This window comes from Bufo gargarizans, chromosome 2, assembly GCF_014858855.1.
Source record: "Bufo gargarizans isolate SCDJY-AF-19 chromosome 2, ASM1485885v1, whole genome shotgun sequence".
Classification (NCBI taxonomy): Eukaryota; Metazoa; Chordata; class Amphibia; order Anura; family Bufonidae; genus Bufo; species Bufo gargarizans.
The window spans coordinates 153,068,914-153,090,608 of NC_058081.1; the positions used below are offsets into that span (position 1 = coordinate 153,068,914).

Here is a 21,695-nt window from a genome sequence, read left to right on the forward strand (position 1 = left end):
CTCCGACGGAAAGGTTCAGGGGGTTCTACTCGAACCTCTTTGTGGTTCCCAAGAAGGAAGGCTCAGTGCGTCCGATCTTGGACCTAAAACGCCTGAACCGTTTTCTCCGACTGCAGAGATTCCGGATGGAGTCTCTCAGGTCCGCAGTGGCCTCCCTGGAAAGAGGGGATTTCATGGCCTCAATCGACATTCAGGATGCATACCTCCACGTTCCGGTTGCTCCATGTCATCACCGCTTCCTGCGCTTCGCGGTGGGGGACGATCACTTCCAATTCGTCGCCCTTCCCTTTGGTCTGGCGACGGCTCCTCGAGTGTTCACCAAGGTCCTGGCCCCTGTCTTGGCCCTTCTACGTTCAAGAAGTGTTTTTCTTCTCCCATACTTGGACGACATCCTGGTCAAGGCACCCTCCTTCTCTCAGACATCCCGCAGTGTGGAACTCACTCTGGAGACCCTGACGCGGTTCGGTTGGATTATCAACCACCCCAAATCTTCCCTTACCCCCTCCAGACGGCTGATCTTCCGGGGGATGCTCCTGGATACAGAGTTGGCGGAGGTCCGCCTTCCGTCGGACAAGCGTCTGGCCCTTCGCGGGTCGGTTCGCAGTCTCCTTCGTCATCACCGCCCTTCCCTCAGATCCAGCATGCGGTTGTTGGGAAAGATGATTGCCTGTTTCGAAGCGGTGCCGTTCGCACAATTCCGATCCCGCACCTTTCAGAGGGCAATTCTGTCGGCCTGGGACAAATCACCGAGGAGTCTGGACAGGACCTTTCTTCTGCCTCCCCTGGCTCGGGCTTCCCTCGGCTGGTGGTTGCATATCCCTCTAAGGGGGAAGTCCTTCCTTCCACTGAACTGGCTGGTGATTACCACAGATGCCAGCTTACGGGGGTGGGGGGGGGTTTTCCCTCCCCGGTCCGTCCAGGGCGTTTGGTCTCTATCGGAGTCCAGACTTCCAATCAATATTCTGGAACTGAGGGCGATTCTTCTGTCCCTCAGACACTGGACCCATCTGCTGAGGGGCCACCCTGTTCGGATCCAATCGGACAATGCCACGGCTGTGGCATACATAAACCATCAGGGAGGCACTCGCAGCGCTGCAGCGATGCAAGAGGTGACCCTCATTCTCCTCTGGGCGGAGACGCACGTGCCGGCCTTATCTGCGATTTACATCCCGGGGGTGGACAACTGGGCGGCGGATTTCCTCAGCCGGTCCACCATCGACCCGGGAGAATGGTCCCTGCACCCAGAGGTGTTCGAAGCCCTTTGTCTTCGCTGGGGTCGCCCCGACGTGGACCTCATGGCCTCCAAATTCAACCACAAGGTCCCCCTATACCTGGCCAGGGCACGGGACCCGAAGGCATACGGCGCCGACGCGCTCGTCCTTCCGTGGCGCGAATTCTCCCTTCTGTACGTCTTTCCTCCTTTTCCCCTCCTGCCACGGGTTCTTCGGAGGATCGCGGCAGAGGGCGTCCCCGCGATTCTAATCGCCCCGGATTGGCCCCGCCGGTCTTGGTACGCCGACCTAATGTTGCTGTTGGCAGACGCACCGTGGCCACTGCCCTCCAGGGAAGACCTTCTCTCTCAGGGACCGATCTTCCACGAGCATTTAGGCTCGCTACGTTTGACGGCGTGGCTATTGAGACCGCCGTCTTAACGCGACGGGGTTTCTCCGCGGACGTAGTCCGCACCATGATCCGGGCTCGTAAGCCCGTATCCTCTAGGATCTACTATCGGGTTTGGAGGTCCTATCTGGGGTTCTGTGAGTCCCGGAGCATCCCACCTCTCCGGTTTTCTCTTCCCACAATCCTGTCCTTCCTCCAGTCGGGTCTGGACCTGGCGCTGTGCCTCAGTTCTCTGAAGGGTCAGATTTCGGCGCTGTCTATTCTTCTCCAGCGTCCCCTGGCCCCTCTAGGGCCAATTAAGACCTTTTTACAAGGGGTGGCTCACTCTGTTCCGCCGTACCGCCCTCCAGTTCCTTCCTGGGACCTGAATGTGGTGCTCTCGTCGCTCCAATCAGCCCCCTTCGAGCCTTTACGGGAGGTCTCCCTTCGCCTTCTGTCCTGCAAGGTCATCTTTCTTGTGGCCGTCACGTCTCTCCGACGGGTATCGGAGTTAGCGGCTCTTTCTTGCTCCGAACCTTTCCTGATCTTCCACCAGGATAAGGTTGTGCTTCGGCCTGTCCCGACTTTCCTGCCAAAGGTGGTCTCCGCCTTTCACATCAATGAGGACATCGTCCTTCCGTCGCTCTGTCCCTCTCCTTCCCACCCCAGAGAACGGGAACTGCACCGTCTGGATGTGGTCAGGGCGTTGAGGATTTACTTGGAGGTCACCGGGTCCTTTCGGCGCACGGACTCCCTGTTTGTGGTTCCGGAGGGTTCGCGCAAAGGGTTGGCGGTCTCCAAGGTGGCTATTGCCCGTTTCATTAAACTGGCGGTGTCTGAGGCTTATCGAGCCAAGGGCAGACCTCCGCCTTTCGGCGTCACTGCTCATTCCACCAGAGCAGTCGGAGCTTCCTGGGCGCAGAGGCATCGGGCCTCGGCTGAACAGTTGTGCAAAGCAGCCACTTGGTCCTCTCTGCACACTTTCACAAAGTTCTATAGGGTGCATACGCATGCATCAGCGGATGCTGCTTTGGGCCGCCTGGTTTTGCAGGCAGCGGTTTCCTGATGCTCTGGTGGTGTTCCGCCTTGGGTTTGTGGTCCCTCCCTTCTTGGACTGCTCTTGAACGTCCCAAGGTCTGTGTCCCCCAAGGAAAATGGGCGAGAAAAGGAGATTTTTGTATAACTTACCAGTTAAATCTCTTTCTCGCTCTTCCTTGGGGGACACAGCACCCACCCTTCTGTGTTTGGTTACAGGGTTATGGTCTGGCGCCCCGTTGGGTTGCTGGCTGGTTGTTTCCGTTATTGGTTGTTATCCTTTCACTACTTGGACACGCAACTGGTAGCCTCTATCTCCAGGCTGAGGGTATAGCTGATGGAGGAGGGGCTTAACAGTTTTACTTAGTGTCACGCCTCCTAGGGAGCTGAGCTATACCCAAGGTCTGTGTCCCCCAAGGAAGAGCGAGAAAGAGATTTAACTGGTAAGTTATACAAAAATCTCCTTTTTTACTGTGCAACAAATTCCGTAAAGTCAAAGTCCTAAAAACATTGGAGGTATTTTGCAGGTTTTTTTCCTCTCACTGTCACTACCAATAAGTTTTAACCTATGAGTGACCCTCTTGCGCCTTTTTACAGTGGCCTAATCTAGCACAGGTCTTCTGTGCAGCCGAGAGCGGGAGCGCTCATCAGGACCATTTAACCCCTTTCATGCCGCTAGCAATAGCACTCATGGCATGTAAGCAGTTACAGAGGGAGCAGACTTCCTCTGTCTCGCATCGGCACCCCACAAATAAGATCCTTAGAGTCATTGTCAGTGCAGGCAGGCCAGGGCCTAGTAAAGGCATAGCACTGACATTAAAAATCATTGTACTGCAAGAATAGTGCAATGTATTTTGGAAGCGATCAAAAGATCACCTATTATAGTCCCTTTGCGGGACTATTGGATAATCAAAAAAATTTGGGGTAAAAATTCAAAGTGAAACCCCTCCTTTTTTCCATTGAAAATACAGTTATGTAATTTATTCGATACAATGAACGTTGTAAAAAAAAACTAGAATTGCTGCTGTTTGCCAATATTTGCCATTAAAAACAGAATAATAAGCATTCAAAATGTGCTATGTACCCAACATGTTACCAGTAAAAAATACAAGTTGTCCCACAAAAATAAAGCCCTACCACAACTCTATAGAAAGGAGAGAAAAAAAAGTTATGGGTCTTGGGATGCGCAAAAACATTTTCTGCTTAAAAAACAAAAAACAAAGTGGGGGGTGGTTGGTTTATTGTGCAGTAATAGTAAAACATTAAAAAAATCGATGTATTTATCACTGTAATTGTACTGACCCAGAGAGTCAGTGGCAGTTTCAATGTTTATGTATACCCCAATACAGCACCGTAATAAATCGGATGAAAAAATAAAATAAAAAATCACTTGGTCAGTAAGGCCAAAAACAGAACGGTCACTAAGGGTGTAAGTTATAGAATTCACCTGATATACCATTAAAAAATACAGTTGCCCGGCATAAAACAAGCCCTCATACGGCTTTATCAATGGTAAAATTAAAAAGTTATGGCTTTTGACATGCAGAGAAAAACAAAATGTGCCTAACAGGGTTGTCGCACTTAGCAGCAAATAGCATTTATCATGTAGAAGACGTTATTACAAGGCACTTACTAATATATTGTTATTATCCATATTGCTTCCTTTGCTGGCTGGATTCATTTTTCCATTACATTTATACACTGTTTGTTTCCACGGTTATAACCCAGAACATGGATCCCAGCCACCACAGAGGCTGGCGCTTTTTCCTATTGTGTGCAAGCATGGCCACCACTGCTGGATTTCTGGGTGGTTGTAACCAGGGAAATGAGAAATGTATAAGTGTACTTTCACACTAGCGTTTAAGTTTTCCGGTATTGAGTTCCGTCATAGGAGCGCAATACCGAAAAACAAATGCTTCAGTTTTGTCCCCATTCATTGTCAAACTGAACAGAACGGAGTGCTCCAAAATGTTTTCCGTTCCATTCTCATACAGGAGAGCATGCTGCGGTTTGCTTTCCGTCCTGGGAAACTGATCAAGACGGATCAGTCAAGACCCCCCAATGCAATGTTTTCTCTGCCACAATCTGCCACAATAGAAAACTGATCCGTCCCTCATTGACTTTCAATGGAGTTCATGACTGACCCGTCTTGGCTATGTTACAGATAATACAACCGGATCCGTTCTGAACGGATGCAGATGGTTGTATTATCAGTAACAGAAGTGTATTTGCTGATCCCTGCCAGATCCAGCAAAAACGCTAGTGTGAAAGTACCCTAATGCGATGGAAAAATGAATCCAGCTAGCAAAGAAGGCAATATGGACAATCACAATACATTAGTAAGTGGCTTGTATTAACTTTCTCTGCATAATAAATGCCTCTTGCTGAAGTGACACCAACCCCTTTAAGTACCAAACCAGGTATCTTGCTTAAGGGGTTAATAAAGATATAGTCAGGGAAGAGTAAACCAAGTTTTCATAGTTCATAATGATGAGCGTGAAATGGATTTTTGGATTGCCATGAAATAAAATGGCTAAATTGTTATTTTAGGGTACCTTTTAAGTCTTGTTTTGTGCCTTATTCCCCTCGATTATCACATTTTCCTCCAGGATTGTGTGATCAATGCAAAAAGAAAACAAGCAACGCCACAAAAGTACACCCGCCTTTAAAACCACTGTGACTGCTTCTATATACAAGGTTAAATAGCTGATTATGTACTGTTCATGCAGAGAAAAATAATTTAGCTCCTCTAATAGTGTGATGTGCATTCCTCATTGCAGCTGATCCCTGAAATCTCTTCCTTGTCATGGTTTACCACCATTGTGCCTTTAGTTCTTGTACTGACCATCACTGCCGTGAAAGATGCCACTGACGACTATGTAAGTGTTCTTTGTGATATAATTAAATTGTACATTGTTCATTTTATCCGTAGGATTATGGTTCTAAAAGATGTACAAAATAACATGCGCTGTTCTGAAACCAGAGTATTTCTTAAAGGGAACATATCATCAGAAAATGACTTGTTTTCTATTCTAAGCATATTTTATTTGATAAATGTAAGCATAAAAAAAAAAATCTATATATATATATATATATATATATATATATATATATATATATATATATATATATATATATATATAATCTCTCTCCTGAAATGCTAGGGTTTTCCACACTGGCCACTAGAGTACACACAGTAGGCTAACGCTGCTTACGGCTGTGCACTTGTCTGGATAACTGGTAAAGAATGAACAGAATAATCTCATTATCCTTAGAGGGTGAACGATTTAATAACATCTTTCTTGTACTGCTGGTCAGCCCAGAATAGGTAGGATAGGAACAAGAAGAATGGATGCTTGACTGTTTCGGTCGAACGTATGGAAAGTAGGAGGCTCACTATCACAACTGGATGATTTGTATTTTTCAGGTTTATTAGTAGACAACGCGTTTTCAAGGTACTTCTTACCCCTTTATCAAGTAGGAGGTTTTTAGGTTGTTGGTCAAAAACCTTATATCAGTGGTGCCGGCTGGTGTATCGGCAGCACGAGGTGAATGCTGACACACCTAGGTAGAATAGGTAGGATGGCAGCACTACACACAGATCAGGCCCTTCATATCACTATCTGCTCGTTGCTTGAGGGGCTATACCTCATTTCTTCTCGGAGACTGTAATAATCTCTCACAATTTTTAATTGATTCATTTTAGTTGTAAAGTGCACATATAATAATAATAATCTTTATATAGCGCCAACATATTCCGCAGCGCTTTACAGTTCAGGGGTTCATGTACAAACAGTCATAAATAACATAGTAACAGACATGTCAGTAATTACAACAAGAGGAATGAGGACCCTGATCGCAAGAGCTTAAAATCTATGAGGAGACAGGGGTGACACAAAAGGTAAAAGTGCTTGTTTTGTGCAATGGTCCAGATATTTTGGAAAAATAGAGGAGCAGATATAAAGCTGCATGAGCCATCACCAGCCGATATATGTAGTGTTTCTGGGTGCGGTGAAGCGTTTGGTGGAGGATCAGGTTCAGGAAATGATAGATGGTCTATATATGGAGAGGAGTTACATCAGGAGATGTGATAGGCCACCCTAAAAAGATGTGTTTTTAGGGAGCGCCTAAAACTGTGTATGTTGCGATTTAGCCTAATTTCTTGGGGGTAGGGCATTCCAGAGACCTGATGCAGCTCGGCAGTAGTCTTGTAGCCGGGAGTGAGAGGTTCAGATTATGGTGAAAGTAAGTCGTAAGTTATTGGCTGAATGGGGAGCACAGGTAGGATGATAGAGAGAGATGAGGACGGAGATGTAGGGGGGTGCAGCACTGTGGAGAGCTTTGTGGGTTAGAACAGAGCAGTTTAAATTAGATTCTATACTGTTTGGGCAACCAGTGCAATGACTGGTACAGAACGGAGGCATCGGAGTAGCAGGTAAACAGATAGGTGACCCTGGCTGCTGCATTAAGAATAGATCGGAGAGGGGAGAGTCTGGTGAGCGGGAGGCCAATTAATAGTGAGTTACAGTAGTCTACGCAGGAATGGATCAGGGCGACAATGAGAGTTTTTGTTGTTTCCCTAGTGAGAAAGGGGCAGACAGATTCTAGAGATGTTTTTGAGGAGCAGACGAGAGACTGAATATGGGGGGGGGGGGGCGTAGAAAAGGTCAGTGTCAAACATAACACCGAGACAGTGGGCGTACTGCCTAGGGGTGGTGATTGTGCCGCCTAGGGGTGGTGATTGTGCCACACACTGAGAGGGAGAAATCAGATTTTGGTAGGTTAGATGGAGAGAACTAGGGTTGTTTCAGGTATCAAATTTTCCAATCGATACCCAATTGATACTTTTGTCCGATATCGACTTCGATACCGGGATTTGCATTTTTTCAATACTAGGCTTTCGCTATTGCGCAGTCTAGTATCCGAGAACATGGAGCGCGCTGCTCTCAGGGGAGAAGGTTCTCCTTAGCACAGGGGAGAAGGAGTCTCTCTCTCCCTCCCCCCTGTGTCGCTGCTCCCGCCGATGAGAGAGGGGCGGGCGCACTGCGCCACCAATAAAAGTAAACGTTTAATACAAATCCAGGAGGCGGGTGCTGGCGGGGAGCTGCAATTAGCGGCAGTTAACCCCTCAGGTGCCACACCCGCCTCCTGTATTAAATGTTAATTTTCATTTGTGGCGCAGTGCGCACTCCCTCCCAGTATTAAAATCATTGATGGCGCAGTGCGCCCTCTCCCCTCAACCCCTCAGTATTAAAATCATTGGTGGCAGTGGTCACAGGGTCCCCTCTCCTCCGGTTTATTGGTGGTGCAGTGGCAGGTTCTGATCGGAGCCCCAGCAGTGTAATCCTGGGGCTCCGATCGGTTACCATGGCAGCCAGGACGCTACTGAAGCCATGGTAATCTCCCTGCTGCTGTGTGTACAATGCACAGGGCAGCAGGAAGAGTGTGAAGACCTATTCACCCTGATAGAGCTCTATTAGGGTGAATAGGACAAGGGATTAAAAGATCCCAGGTAAAAAAAACAAAAAAACCCACCAAAATATTAAGTCTAAATCGCCCTCTTTCCCAATTTTACATATAAAATATATAAACATATTACATATCGCCACGCCCAAAAAGTCCAAACTATTACAATATAAAAAAAGTCCTATGCAGTGAACACTGTAACAGAAAAAAAAAAATCTAAAAACTGCGCAATTCGCCTTTTTTTTTTTTTGTCACCTTGTCCCCCAAAAAATAGAATCGGACTGTTCTATTATGTGCTGGACGTTCCATAAAATGTGGAATGCACGCGGCTTTTTTTGGTGTTTTTTTTTTTATTTTTTTCGAATGGTATAGAGCAGGGATCAGCAACCTTCGGCACTCCAGCTGTTGTGAAACTACAATTCCCAGCATGCTCCATTCATTTCTATGTGAGTTCTTAGAAGAGCAGAGTAAGTATGCATGCTGGGAGTTGTAGTTTCACAACAGCTGGGGTGCCGGAGGTTGCCTACTCCTGGTATAGAGTATTGCAATACTTTTTTATAGTATCGAAACCGAATCAAATTTTGGTATTGAAACAACCCTAGAGAGAACACAAGTTCAGTTTTTGAAAGAGTCAGTTTGAGATAGAGAGAGGACATGATGTTCGAGACAGAGGAGAGACAGTCACTGGTGTTCTGTAATACAGCAGGGGTGATATTGGGGGATATGGTCTGTCCAATTGGACATAGCCTGTTTCAGTGACTGTGCAGACAATGCAGCAAGGAAGTGTGTGCCTCTAATACTACATATCTTTTCTCAATCACTGCATCGCATAATCCCTTTCAGAGCTACTAACTAGCTCAGAAGAATCAGGGCACCCACAGAACAAGTGCCTGCTGGTGGTGTCACCCTGTTTGATATCCAGTTCTTGAACGGATGATGAGGAAGGCATTGATGCCATGTATGAATTATGTGAATATGCCATAGAATAACTGCAGAGTATTACATTTAATTTAAGAGATTAAAGTAATTGATCTTTCAGTATGCGCACACCGTCCACTCTTATGTGTCGTGTGGAAAGCACTACTTAAGTTTTCCACTGGATGGCATTGTATGCATTGAATATAGTTTTGGGATAAAGGGAGTTGGAAAGGGCAGCATGTAAAATACTGACGCGTAACCAGTTTTTCTGGACACATTTGTGTGTCACGACATTAGGTTGGATGTGTCACAAGAATGTCTTGAGTAAAAGGAAAATTCTTAAATTCGTTATGCAATGTGGATTATAAGGAAACGATATTTCAGCTCTGTAGCAAGGTCTAGTTCCCATTAGTCTTCAAATAGGCGTATTTCGTCTGTTTTAATGTATTACAAAATTTTAACGTTTGTGTGTTAATTTGTCCAAAAATTAATTGTGCAACAGAATGCTGTTCTCAAAACATTAATGCTTATTCTGTATTATAATACAGTTTGGCTTTTCTGTTAATGCCAATTATTTCCTATACAGTACGGAAGAACATATAACTACCATAAAAAATGTAGTCACTGCTGTTGTTGACTCTAGCCGTAGCTGTACATAGCTAGGTTACAGAGAGACTGCTACCATGTTATAGCGGCACAAAACCTTGTGCTACTCAGCCTGCAGTATGCAGTTAGCATGCAGTTCCAGTTCGACCTGGGACAGCTCATAGTAACATAGTACATAAGGCCGAAATAAGACATTTTTCCTTCCAGTTCGGCCTGTCATCCTGCAAGTTGATCCAGAGGAAGGCAAAAAAAACAAAACCCTGTGAGGTAGAAGCCAATTTTCCTCACTTTATGGGAATAAAAAATTTCTTCCCGACTCCAATCGGGGAATCACAATAACTCCCTGGATCAACGACCCCTCTCTAGTAGCTATAGCCTGTAATATTATTACGCTCCAGAAATACATCCAGGCCCCTCTTGAATTCCTTTATTGTACTTGCCATCACCACCTCCTCAGGCAGAGAGTTCCATAGTCTCACTGCTCTTACTGTAAAGAATCCCATAGTGTCCTATGGCTTTCAGTATCACTTCTATGCTGACGACACACAGTTGTATCTATGGTTCAGATTTCAACTCCTTACTATCCAGAATCCTGCAGTGTCTATCTGCTCTATCCTCCTCTTCCTTTCCAAAACTAAGCATGGAGAAAACAGAATTTATCTTTCCCCTCTTTTTACTCAGCTCCCCACAACAGACCTATCTATCATGGTCAATGGCTTCACGCTCTCCCAGATCCCACAAGTCTGCTGCTTTGGGGTAACCTATGATTCTGCTCGGTTCCTCAAACCGCACATCCATTCCCTGTCCACCTCCTGCCACCTCCATCTCAAATACTGTATTTTTCGCTTGATAAGATGCACCTAGGTTTTAGAGGGGGAAATAGGAAAAAAGGTGGGCTAAAATATTTAATAAAATAACAGAATAATGTCTAAACAATGTAAACGTGAACAGTCAACAGCAGCATTAAGAACCATTATTACTGTAATTAACAGATGAGCAGAGATTTTAATCTTGGTACAGTACTCCTCTAATCATCAGGAAACCCCAAAAACGTAGCACTACTGTCCGAATTCATCAAGCTCAGTGGCTCATTATCACTGTCTTCGATTTCTTCATACAAGATGATATCCTCGAACCAGCAATAGAAAAATAGGTCCATTTTCATGGTACAAACAGATGGTAATGGATTTAGAAATCTTTTGTCTTGAAATCTTTTTTAACAATAAAAAATTGATAAAGGAAAAATATACAATTTCAAATTTAAAAAAAAATTATATCTATCATCAAATGGCACAAAATAACGGTCTAAGGTTTCGCATGAAAAATAATACCAAATACATATTGGCAGTTAGATAGGCCTATTGCTAAAAGTGAAAAATTGGGGTAAACACTTGATATTTCGATCGAAATGTGTTGGTGGTATCTGGTAGTTTGTTTCAGGATTTTTAATATATGTCTCAATAAAAATGTCTAAATAAAATGGAGTTGATTTCATCATGGTGCTGAATTGATACTACGTTTACTTTGGATTTATCACGTCTCTTGGAGCGGTATTCGTCCACTGGAATCACCAAGTCTGGCCAGCTGATTTTTGCATATATCCTTCCCCCATCCCTTGTAGATTGGAAGCCCTCATGAGCAGGTTCCTCTCTCCTTCTGTACCAGTTTGTTACTTGTTCATGCTTAATTGTACTTGTTAAACTTTAATTATGCGCACCCCTTTTCATATGTACAACGCTATGCAATAGATGGCGCTATAATAATGCAATATCATTTACTCCCCATAGAAGTCAATTTAACCTGTTCCTGACCACCGTACAAATATATATGAGCACAGTGGGATCCATAGCTGCTGGGTGCTTGCCGTTTTAAACAAAATATATAATAGAAAAGGACAAGATTAACAACCCATATCCCTCCATGGGTTCTCCAGTCTTACTAATCGAGGATGGTCCTAAGAAGGGGTATCGCCTCCTCAGGTTCCATGTGAAAAGTTACCCACTGGCCTGCTGCAGTTATCCCTGTCCACAGGATAGGTGATAATTGTAGGTTTGCAGGAGCCTTGCTACTAGCTCTTCCACTGATCACTAGGACCAGAGTTCTGAGCAGTCTGTCCCTCCACACTGGGAAGTGCTGTACAGTCAGTCCCATAGACATTGAATGGAGTGGTGTATGTGTGACCTGATCCATACAAACTCCCCCTCACTGCAATCTATAAACGCAAACCATAAATGAAGGGATTTTTTTTTCTTAAACCTTATGGGAGTTTCAATGACAGTGTTATCATTTTGAATGGTATATTTCTAAATATTAAAAGCAAATTTGGTTTTTTGAAGTATTAACTTGTTTTTGTCTTACATGAAGTCTTTTCTATTTTAAATTAACAGTTTCGTCACAAGACTGATAATCAAGTGAATAATCGTCAGTCGCAAGTTCTTCTCGGTGACAGGTAAGCAAGCAGTCATGCTTCTCAAGTTCCCCTGATGTGTAGACATTTTTATACATTTTTGGGATCTTTAGTTGAAAAAGGTTTATCAACAGAATCACAATGTGCACAGCTACCTTGTGGCTTGTCAGTCCAACCAATAAATTGTCAAGAGTTATCAGGTGGGTGAATAAATGGAGTATTTGTCCTATTAATAAAGGGTATTTATTGTAATATTGTGATCAGGCCTCATTTACACCACCATCTGCAAACGGATACACAATATACAGATACCTTCCGTTTGCATTTTTCTAATTCCAGTCAATAGAAAGGGCTTTTTTTGTCCGCAAAACAGACCAGAATAGGCCATGTGTTTATAAATTGCTGAACCGAAAAAGGATTAAAATCACTGCAAAAAGCACTCATATATGCATGGCCTAATAGAAATGAATAGGCTATGTGCAAAAAAATGGATATGACACACAGATGGAAAATATGGTCATGTGCATGAGCCCTAAAAAATATTCTACAATGTGCAGCTATAGGTCTTTGACCATTTTTCATTGATATTATTGCAAACCTAAATAAATTCTATAAGAGCTTTTTGTTTCTATTAAATAGCATGGTTTATGTTTTTTTTTTTTTACTTGGAGAATAAATAGTAACCTAAAATACAACATCTGGCACCCCTGCCGATCAGCTGTATGAGGAGACGGCACGCGCAGTGTGCACGTGCCGTCTCTTGTCTCTCTTCCTGCTCACTGCCATAGACAGCAGCAGTGGACAGGAAGAGAGAAGGGATCTGGCATGTCTGCACTACTTCTCATACAGCTGACACCCCCACTGATCTGATATTGATGACCTATCCTGAGGTTAGGTCATCAATAGCAAAAAATGGACAACTCCTTTAACTGTTAGCCTCTGTAGTAAGGGAACATACTTGGGCAGAATTTTTTTGCAAGTTTACTAATGTGTTTGTACCTGTGCAAATCTAGTGTTTCTCCAAATTTTTGACTTCCTTGAGAAGGGTTGGTGCTTAGTAGGAAAGTGTGTGAGCTAAAACGGAACGTTAAAGGGGTTCTCTGAGAATTATGGACAATGCCCGCCAGCATCCTGTCGTAAAATTTGAGCAGAACTGGTTGCCTCCCCATGCAGAGCTAGGGGAGGCAACCAGTTCTGCTAGCAGGAAGGTGGGGTGAGGGTACGGGGCCTTGCTACACACTACACTGCTCTACAATAGATGATAATGATGTGATCCCACTTATGATATGCCATCATGGCTGAGCAGCCTCACAGGAAAACTCACCAATATGTAGTATATCAAAGAGCGTTGTGTATGCTGAGGACTAAACCCCCCCCAGGCAGCTTTGTAAATGTAAACCAGACGAATCCGTTATGCTGCCCATTGACTTCTATTATGACGGAATGCATAACAAAATGCCTCTTAAAGGCTTCCGTGGTGCATTCCACCATAGAATTCTATTATATTCTGTGATAACGGAATCCATAATGTAATTGCACAAAGACCCGAATGGCGAACCTGAACTTGAAAAACACAAGTTCACTCAACCCTAGTAGTCAGTGTCAGTGCTCTTGCCCATAATAAACTGCTGATGGCTCTACAGTAGTTATGGACTGTAGAGAGCAGGATAAACTTGCATTTTGGGGAGCTTTGCTCATCAGGAGAACTGTGAATATGACTTTTTTTTTTCTGCTCTTGCAAGTGACCAGGAGGTGGAGCTTCACTGTGAAGTTCTCTCTTCACTGAGCAGCTCATCCTCTCTGCTCTAAGAACTGCTGCAGCATCCACCCAAGAGACCGCTGCAGCTGTTAGGATAGTTTCACACTAGCGATTTTAGATCTGGCAGGCTGTTCTGGCAGGGAACAGCGTGCCAGATCTCTCTGCATTCTGGTATTGCTAGAAGCTACTACATTGCCATCCAGCCCTATTCACTATAATGGAGACCAAAGGAGATCTGGCTGCAACCCGGCTAGGGATGAGCGAATCGACTTCGAATGAAACATCCGAAGTCGATTTGGATAAAACTTTGTTCTACTACTGTACAGAGCAGGAGCTGCGTACAGTATTAGAATGTATTGGCTCCGATGAGCCGAAGCTATTGCTTCGCGTAATAGTGTCATAAATAAATTTGTACTGTAAAAGTGGTGCACTTCCAACTGGTGAACCGAACCCGAGTTTGGTAAATGTTTTATTTACAGTACTTATTAATTCATGAAGTTATTATGCAAAGTTTCGCGAGACTTCGCAAAGCAATAACTTTGGCTCATCGGGGCCAATACATTCTAATACTGGACCGAGCTACTGCTCTGTACAGTAGCAGCACAAAGTTTTATGCAAATCAACTTTCAATGTTTCATCTGAACAGGGCTCCAGATGACGACCAAAGTGGTAAATGCAAAAAGTGCGCCCCCCCCCCCCATGTAAGGGGTAAGTGGTGGAGAAGAGAGGGCAATGATGGTGGACAGCCGCAGTCCGCTCAGCCACGCACAGAATGCCGAGTAACGCTGGGCTTTATGTCTCCTCACACTAGCAGATGAAACTGATTCCATAGCTGGTTTACGCGATTCTGTCACAGGGCCTGGTGCACTTTATGCCTGTGTGCTAAAAAGAAAGGAATGCACTGTTGCCAGAACGACCAAGCATCGTAATGTAGTGCAGGGTTTCAAATCGTGACATTGAATGGGGTCGCATTGCAACCCTACAGTTGTGAGAATTATTGGGGCTGTCATGACAATGTGCAGGTCCCAAAATGACCCCTAGTGGCAATGCTGCATTGCTACACTGTAATCTCTGGCCATGTGATGTTTGTCACAGCCAAAGGCCTCTTGCAGACGAGCGTTCCTCCCGCAGCGAGTCCACAACGCAGCTCCCGGCCTGACCTCCCAGCGCTGCCGGGGGTCACATAGCATTTCATTGATTTATGATGCTATGTAACCCTTATAGTTCTGGAATGTATTGGATAACACTGACATAATGCTGTCCATGTTATCCAATACATTCCAGAACTGTAAGTGTTACATAGCATCATAAATCAATATAATGCTATGTGATTTCCGTCAGCGCTGGGAGGTCAGGCCGGGAGCTGTGTTGCGGACACACTGCGGGAGTAAAGCTAGTCTGCAAGGGGCCAAAGTCACCATGTAGCCTCAGGCTTATCTAACCTGTGGTTATGTAAAAAAATGGGCATTTGGGACAAGCACTTTACACCCCTCTTCTTCTTTTTTTTTTTTTTTTTTTTTTTTTTTTCACTTAGTCCATCCTTTTTGTATGCGCAGTACAGCTGATGTGCAGGAGAGGTCCAACGGCGCTCCTCATTAAAATATGGCTGTTACCTGTTAGGTAAGTCTCGACAGAACAGCAGGGTTAGGGCATCCAGCATCGCAGACCTGGTGAGCGGGAGAGGTCACAATTAGGGAACGAAGTTTTTGAACGAAGTTTTATGCGAATCGACTTCGGATGTTTCATCCGAAGTCGATTTGCTCATCCCTAGTCGCAATAACGACTGTACAAGCGTCAAGGCAGTTTTTCTCCCTAAATTATGTCTAATGCGTATGAATATGCACGATAATTTAACTGCAATTCATGGAACAGGGGAGCACGTGCCACTGCTGACTGCTCATGAAGTGCTCGGGACAGCATGGCGGGAACGGAACCTCTGCTGACTAAAGACCATGTGCCCAGGTGATGTCACACCAGAAGTGCCAGCGTGCCCTGCAGGCTTCTATCTGCTGCTGGGAGCTCAATGTGGAGGTTTATGAATGGAAAAACCTAATACCCAAGAGGCTAAAGAAAACCCTGTTTGTGACACTTTTATGTTACAGAAAAAATTTGGTGACTAAAACATTTCATTTGGCTCCTAAATTTTTCACATTAGGAGCCAATGGCTCCTTGATGTTTTTTTTTGCTTGAAGCACTGCTGAAGTCGATTCGCTCATCCCTAAACCAGGCAATAATGCACAAAATTTTTTGCCGGGTTGTGGCCAGATCTCCGCCAGTCCTCATTATAGTGAATGGGGTCGGCGGGTATCATGAACAGCCTGCAGGAGATGTCTAACACTAGGTGTTGTGGAGCAGCTCAATGCAAAGAGCACTTCACAGTGAAGCCCACCCTGGGCACTTGCAGGAGTGGATAAAACTTCATATTCTAACTACCCCGATGAGAAAAGCTTTACAAAATGTATGTTTGTTCTGCTGCCCCAACCTCAACCTAGTGCTGTAAACAGTTTAGCAAGACCAAAACTGCTGACAGACTCACTCAGCGTGCCAGGGTCATGGTCAGCATATGTGCCAGGAGTTTTTCCAGAAGCAATGTGTATATACTTAAATAGTCACAGAGCATACATTTACTTTGGATCATTTTGTGTTTAAATAGTAGTTGAATTAATCAGATTAATAGTATGATAAATAGTTTTTTTTACTGTTTCCAAAATGTGCTTCAGCTTACTCTGTTCTTTTTATTCCCTTTCATACCATGGAGGTTCAGGGTGTTCTTGCAGAAAGATAACTAAAAGAAACCCCCTCTCCCAGCTTTCTTTCATTTGAATGTGGTCTACAAGTACAAAATGTCACCTGTTCTCAGTAATTGAATTGCACTGTGTGTACGGTATATTTACCTAAACCAACATGATCTGTCTCTAGCTGTTTGCAGGTTCTACAATAGTCACTGTGTGTTCGAAAGAAGCTGTTCACCGACTGTGAGCAGTTTTGTGCTCGCACGTAATTATATAAATCGGTATTGAGAAACACATTTAAGAGTGTCAAGAAGCTGTTATCACTCACAGGCTAGCAGTGCGTGGTTCCAGTTTGGAATCATTTCCAAATCCCATTTCTTATATTCCCATGAAGGTTGTACTAACAACCACTGTGGTGATTAATTCAATTCATAGAACATATTTTTCTATCAAGGGAAACTGAGTCAGAACCATCTTCTGATATGTCAGGCGTACAGCTGAGACGAAGAGTGAAATCTACCATCTCAGAGAACTACTGTGCAGTATAGAGCATTTAAACCCTTAGGCGCGGCTCAGATATTTCTATTGCTGGAAAAATGTAAACCATTTACTGAGGAATTGATCCTATTATCAGGAGCAGTTTAGATAGTACTTTATTTTTTTTTAGAGCACAGGAGGTGTCTGAGTTTGTTGTTGGCCATTGCAACTGTGGTTTCCATCTAGTCAGTATAGAAACAGTAAATGGCTGCATTCTGCTAATGATGCCAGCAAATTAGCTGCAGAGAATACCTTACAGGTTTCTTGAATAGAACTTTTTGCATCTGCTATGTATCGTGATACATAGAAGCTGTAGAAGTCAAAGAGTACAAGATTTATAAGGAAAATCCATACCAAAATGTTTTGGGCTCCAAATTCATCTAAATCAATAATTAAAGAGTAACTGAACCTTTGTAACAATTTTTAATATGATTTCCCTAATGCCCTAGTAAAATGTTTTCTAATATACTTTATTAATCAACTTTTAATATACTTTTTCCTCCCTGTGAACACTCCGTTCGCTGTACACTGCTGACAGCTCAGCAGTATACGGAGTGTCGAATTTATGAATGGGGCCGCAGGAGCGCACATTGCTGCTCCTGCCTGTGCTCCCTGGAGGTATACTAACTCCTGGCATAGCACATGGGTACCAGTAGTAAGCGCTATTAGATCCCTGCTTTATGCCTTACATAACATGTTTCTTATTTTATAATGTCTGGACCTATAAAAGGTCCTCTTTAAAAAAAAAATATATATATACCTTTGAAGGTGTCCAGACTTTAAGAGTTGATGCTGCCAATTTTAAGGTAATATGTAGTTTGTTTTCGCATATGGAATTAAGAATAATGAAATCATAATATTAAAAAGTGATGTTGGAAAATTCAGATGAATGAAACTTTATTAGGAGAAGCATAATTTCTATGACTTTAAAAATATTGAAAAGTTTTTAACAGGGAATTTGATATTGATGGCCTATCCTCTGTATAGGTCATCAGCATCAGATCGGTGCGGGTTCTCAGCTGTTTAGAGAGGCTGCAGTGCTCCATGAGCGCTTAGGCCTCTTCCCAGGGCATTGATGTCAATGTAAATTGGTCATGTTGTCTCATTGTCCCATTCACCATGTCACGGCCTTTGGTTTGCGCTGTGACACTGTTGCCACACTTGCGGTTGCCCGCGGCAACGTGTTGCTGTGAGAGCATGCATTGGCAGTGTCACGGCCTTCTGGGTGATTGGCGTGACATGGTTGCCACGCATGCTGTTGTCGGTGGTAACGTGTGGTTTAGTATGCTTGTGTGTGTACTTCCCCTTTAAGTTGTAGCCTCCCTCTGTCTGGTGCTGTAAGGGTTAACTCCCTGACTGGATGTGGTCACTTGGCTTTTATCTTCTGTGGGTTCCTGGCTGGAGTCAGTTGTACTTAGCTGTTGTTGGTGCTGGAGCTCTGCTCCAGTCCAGGGTGTTCCATCTCTCCAGTGAGGGCCACCCTTGTGGTCATAGATGTTGATGTTCTTATGGTGTCTCCTTCCCTTCTTATGTTTTGGTTTGCGTGGGTTATGTTCAGGGTGTTGTGTGTCTTGTGTGGTGTTACATGTCTGGTGGTGTTTGGTGTACAACATGTGTACTAGACATTCCCCTGTCCCACGTTTATTTCAGCTTTGGGTGTCCTGAGTTCCTGTGTGGTTGTGGTATGTGCTGTGTCCTTTAATATTGGTGTGGACAGCAGCACTTGTGCACGGGTTCAAGTCAGTGTGTCTGTGTGTTATTGGTTTCGCTTACCTGCCATCTCCATATGCTGTATGTGTTCCCCTCTCCTTGCAGCCTGGCCTCAGATAGAGACTCCTGTTCCTCCATGACTGGGATGAACAGGTCGTCTCTTCCCGGCTCCTTGGTGAGGGATTACCAGGGCGACTTAGGGTCTCTAGGAATCCTGAGTATGAGCCGTCCTACCATCGGGGTCCGCTCATACGGTGAGGAGTCAGGGAGAGGATTAGAGATGCTGTAAGAGGTGACCTGCTCCCTTATTACTCCTTTTGGTCAGACTGATCCCCTTTTACCCTTTGACATCGCATGGTTGGGGGTTTCCCCCACACCCCTCCGTGACAGCTGAGCTGCGGTATCAAGCACAGCTGCTATACAATGTCTGGCACTGTGCCTGGTAAGCTATGCAGAGACCGCAACTCTGTCCGCAGCTCCAGTGAATGCAGTGGCCTCTTTAAGGCCTCATGCACACGACCGTTGTGTGCATCCGTGGCCGTTGTGCCGTTTTCCGTATTTTTTTTCGCGGACCCATTGACTTTCAATGGGTCCGTGGAAAAATCGGAAAATGCACCGTTTGGCAGCCGCATCCGTGATCCGTGTTTCCTGGCCGTGAAAAAAATATGACCTGTCCTACTTTTTTCACGGCCAACGGTTCACGGACCCATTCAAGTCAATGGGTCCGGGAAAAAACACGGATGCACACAAGATTGTCATCCGTGTCCGTGATCCGTGTCCGTTTTTTCCTATCATTTCAATGGCAAACTTGACTTTGATTTTTCTTTCATTTTTCATGTCCGTGGATCCTCCAAAAATCAAGGAAGACCCACGGACGAAAAAAACGGTCACGGATCACGGACCTACGGACCCCGTTTTTGCGGACCTTAAAAAAGAAAACGGTCGTGTGCATGAGGCCTAAAGGGTGTTTTTGTCAGCAGGAAAATGGGTATTAACCTGGCTGACATTAGCGATGTGCTAATGTCAGCTAAACATAACTATATTGGTGCAGGCGTGAGATTTCCACAGGAGACGGGGTTGGCAAGTGGAGACCAACACTGCCTGGCCCTGTCAATCAAGTGTAGCAGGGCGCGGCCAGAGGTGGGAGAACTGAGCCTCTAGGAGCAGGAGCAATGACCCCCCCTGCACCTAGAGGCTCATTTGCATATTATAAGTTATTTTTTCTCAATAATGGCGGGACGCAGTGAAATGGCACTAATATAGTTGTGTTCAGCTGACATTAGTACATCACTAATGTCAGCCAGGTTAATAACCATTTTCCTGCTGACAGAAACCCTTTTAAATAGGGATCTTGAGGATAGGCCATCATTATCAAATTTCTGGATAACCCCTTTAAAATCTAATCAAAGAAAAGAGTTCCATCTAGCGTTGTAACACAAAACATCTTCTGGACGCTTCCAGTACCATATTAAAGGGTCACTCTAGTGAAAACCATAATTTCCCATTTGAATTCTCATCTGTTATCATGTGATGGCTGTCTCAATAATGAAATATATGTGAAATGTGCCTGGCCTTTGCATTGTAACAATGCACAAAATCACTCTGTGTAAGCAACTAATGGGCATAGCCCTGTGTATACTGCAGTTGCCACTATGCCTCCACCAGGCCTTTTGGACCTGGGCCATAGATTTCATGGGCTGTTTTAAAAGTAATCGCAAGTCATATTATTCTCATTCATATTTAGGTTTCTTTCTCATGATGGCTAAAGGTCTCCAGCTTTAGTGTACTGGGATGATATAAGAAAAGTAGATCCCATGTGTCATACCTCTCCTTCCAGTAAGCATGATCTTAGTTTCCTGCAAGTTTGTTTCTGTGGCAGCTAAGTTGGGTGCACGACATTTCCATAGAGTCTGTAACCAGTGGGCATTATCCATAATGCTTTTGAAATTCATTTGTAGTATTGAGCATCGTTCATTAACCTTGTATAAAAAAGTACAAATATATTTACTGTCTGAATTTTATTTTTGATTGCAACCATAAGAGTTCTGAACTCTATAAGAACCTCAGCAAGTTTGCGCTTGATGTACTTTCCTGAACCAGATGTCTTGTATCTTAATTTTTACACTTTGCATATTTAGTCAAACCCTTTTGTACCTCAGATATGTATTAAAATGTATAATTAGCCAAATATGCAAACTAGCTCCAGGATGCCCACCATTTACTTAATGTTCTCCTCTTCTGTCTTCATTTGATATTCACATCTGGCATTCTTGTTTATCAAATCTTTCTTGGCCTGATCTTTTAGTTTATTTATTTTTTATTTTTTTTGCAGATGGATTTCACTTTTTTTTTCCTCCCCCACTTTAAAAATCCTACTTCTAAACTTCTAACTGGAGTGAGATTTATATAACACCTGACTTTTTTTTCTTTTAATCTGCTTTTTTGTAAATTAAAGAAAAAACTATTTGAAACATATTTTATCTAACTGTATCCACAGGAATTATATAAATTATAATAATCATAGTAGTAATAATAAAATGAACCAAAGAAAAGAGCGCTTACATATTTTATGACGTTAGACTGTTTTCAGACTCTTATGCCGCAAGAGCTTATTTGCATCCCATTCTTCCCAGAATTCCAGAGGAGTTTGTATGATCTATAAGTCTGCTCATGCTGATTAAGGCACTCTCTCCCCAAGGAGAGATAGTAACCCTCACCCAAAACAGTGGTTGAGGGAATATATGGAGCGGGCTGCTGCAGTGAATCCGCACCATACGTGGTCAAGCACCGGGCCGCAATGACGTGGAACGGCGATGGTGCCGATAGCTAGCAGTGCAGAGGAGAAGATACAATGTGGAGCAGGACCTGTGATTATGTGATCCTCATGTGACCAGGGTAGGAAGACAGAGCTCAGCAGCACAGTAGA

General features: G+C 44.0%; 1 protein-coding gene across 1 annotated transcript in view; it reads left to right on the forward strand.

The window, feature by feature from the left end:
• ATP8B4 (ATPase phospholipid transporting 8B4 (putative)) overlaps positions 1-21,695 on the forward strand; it is a 397,315-nt gene that overhangs the window by 101,904 nt on the left and 273,716 nt on the right. Inside the window, exons 5-6 of the mRNA XM_044279613.1 lie at positions 5,415-5,513; positions 12,012-12,073. Coding sequence (XP_044135548.1) covers positions 5,415-5,513; positions 12,012-12,073 — 161 coding nt within the window. The remainder of the gene's footprint in view (positions 1-5,414; positions 5,514-12,011; positions 12,074-21,695) is intronic.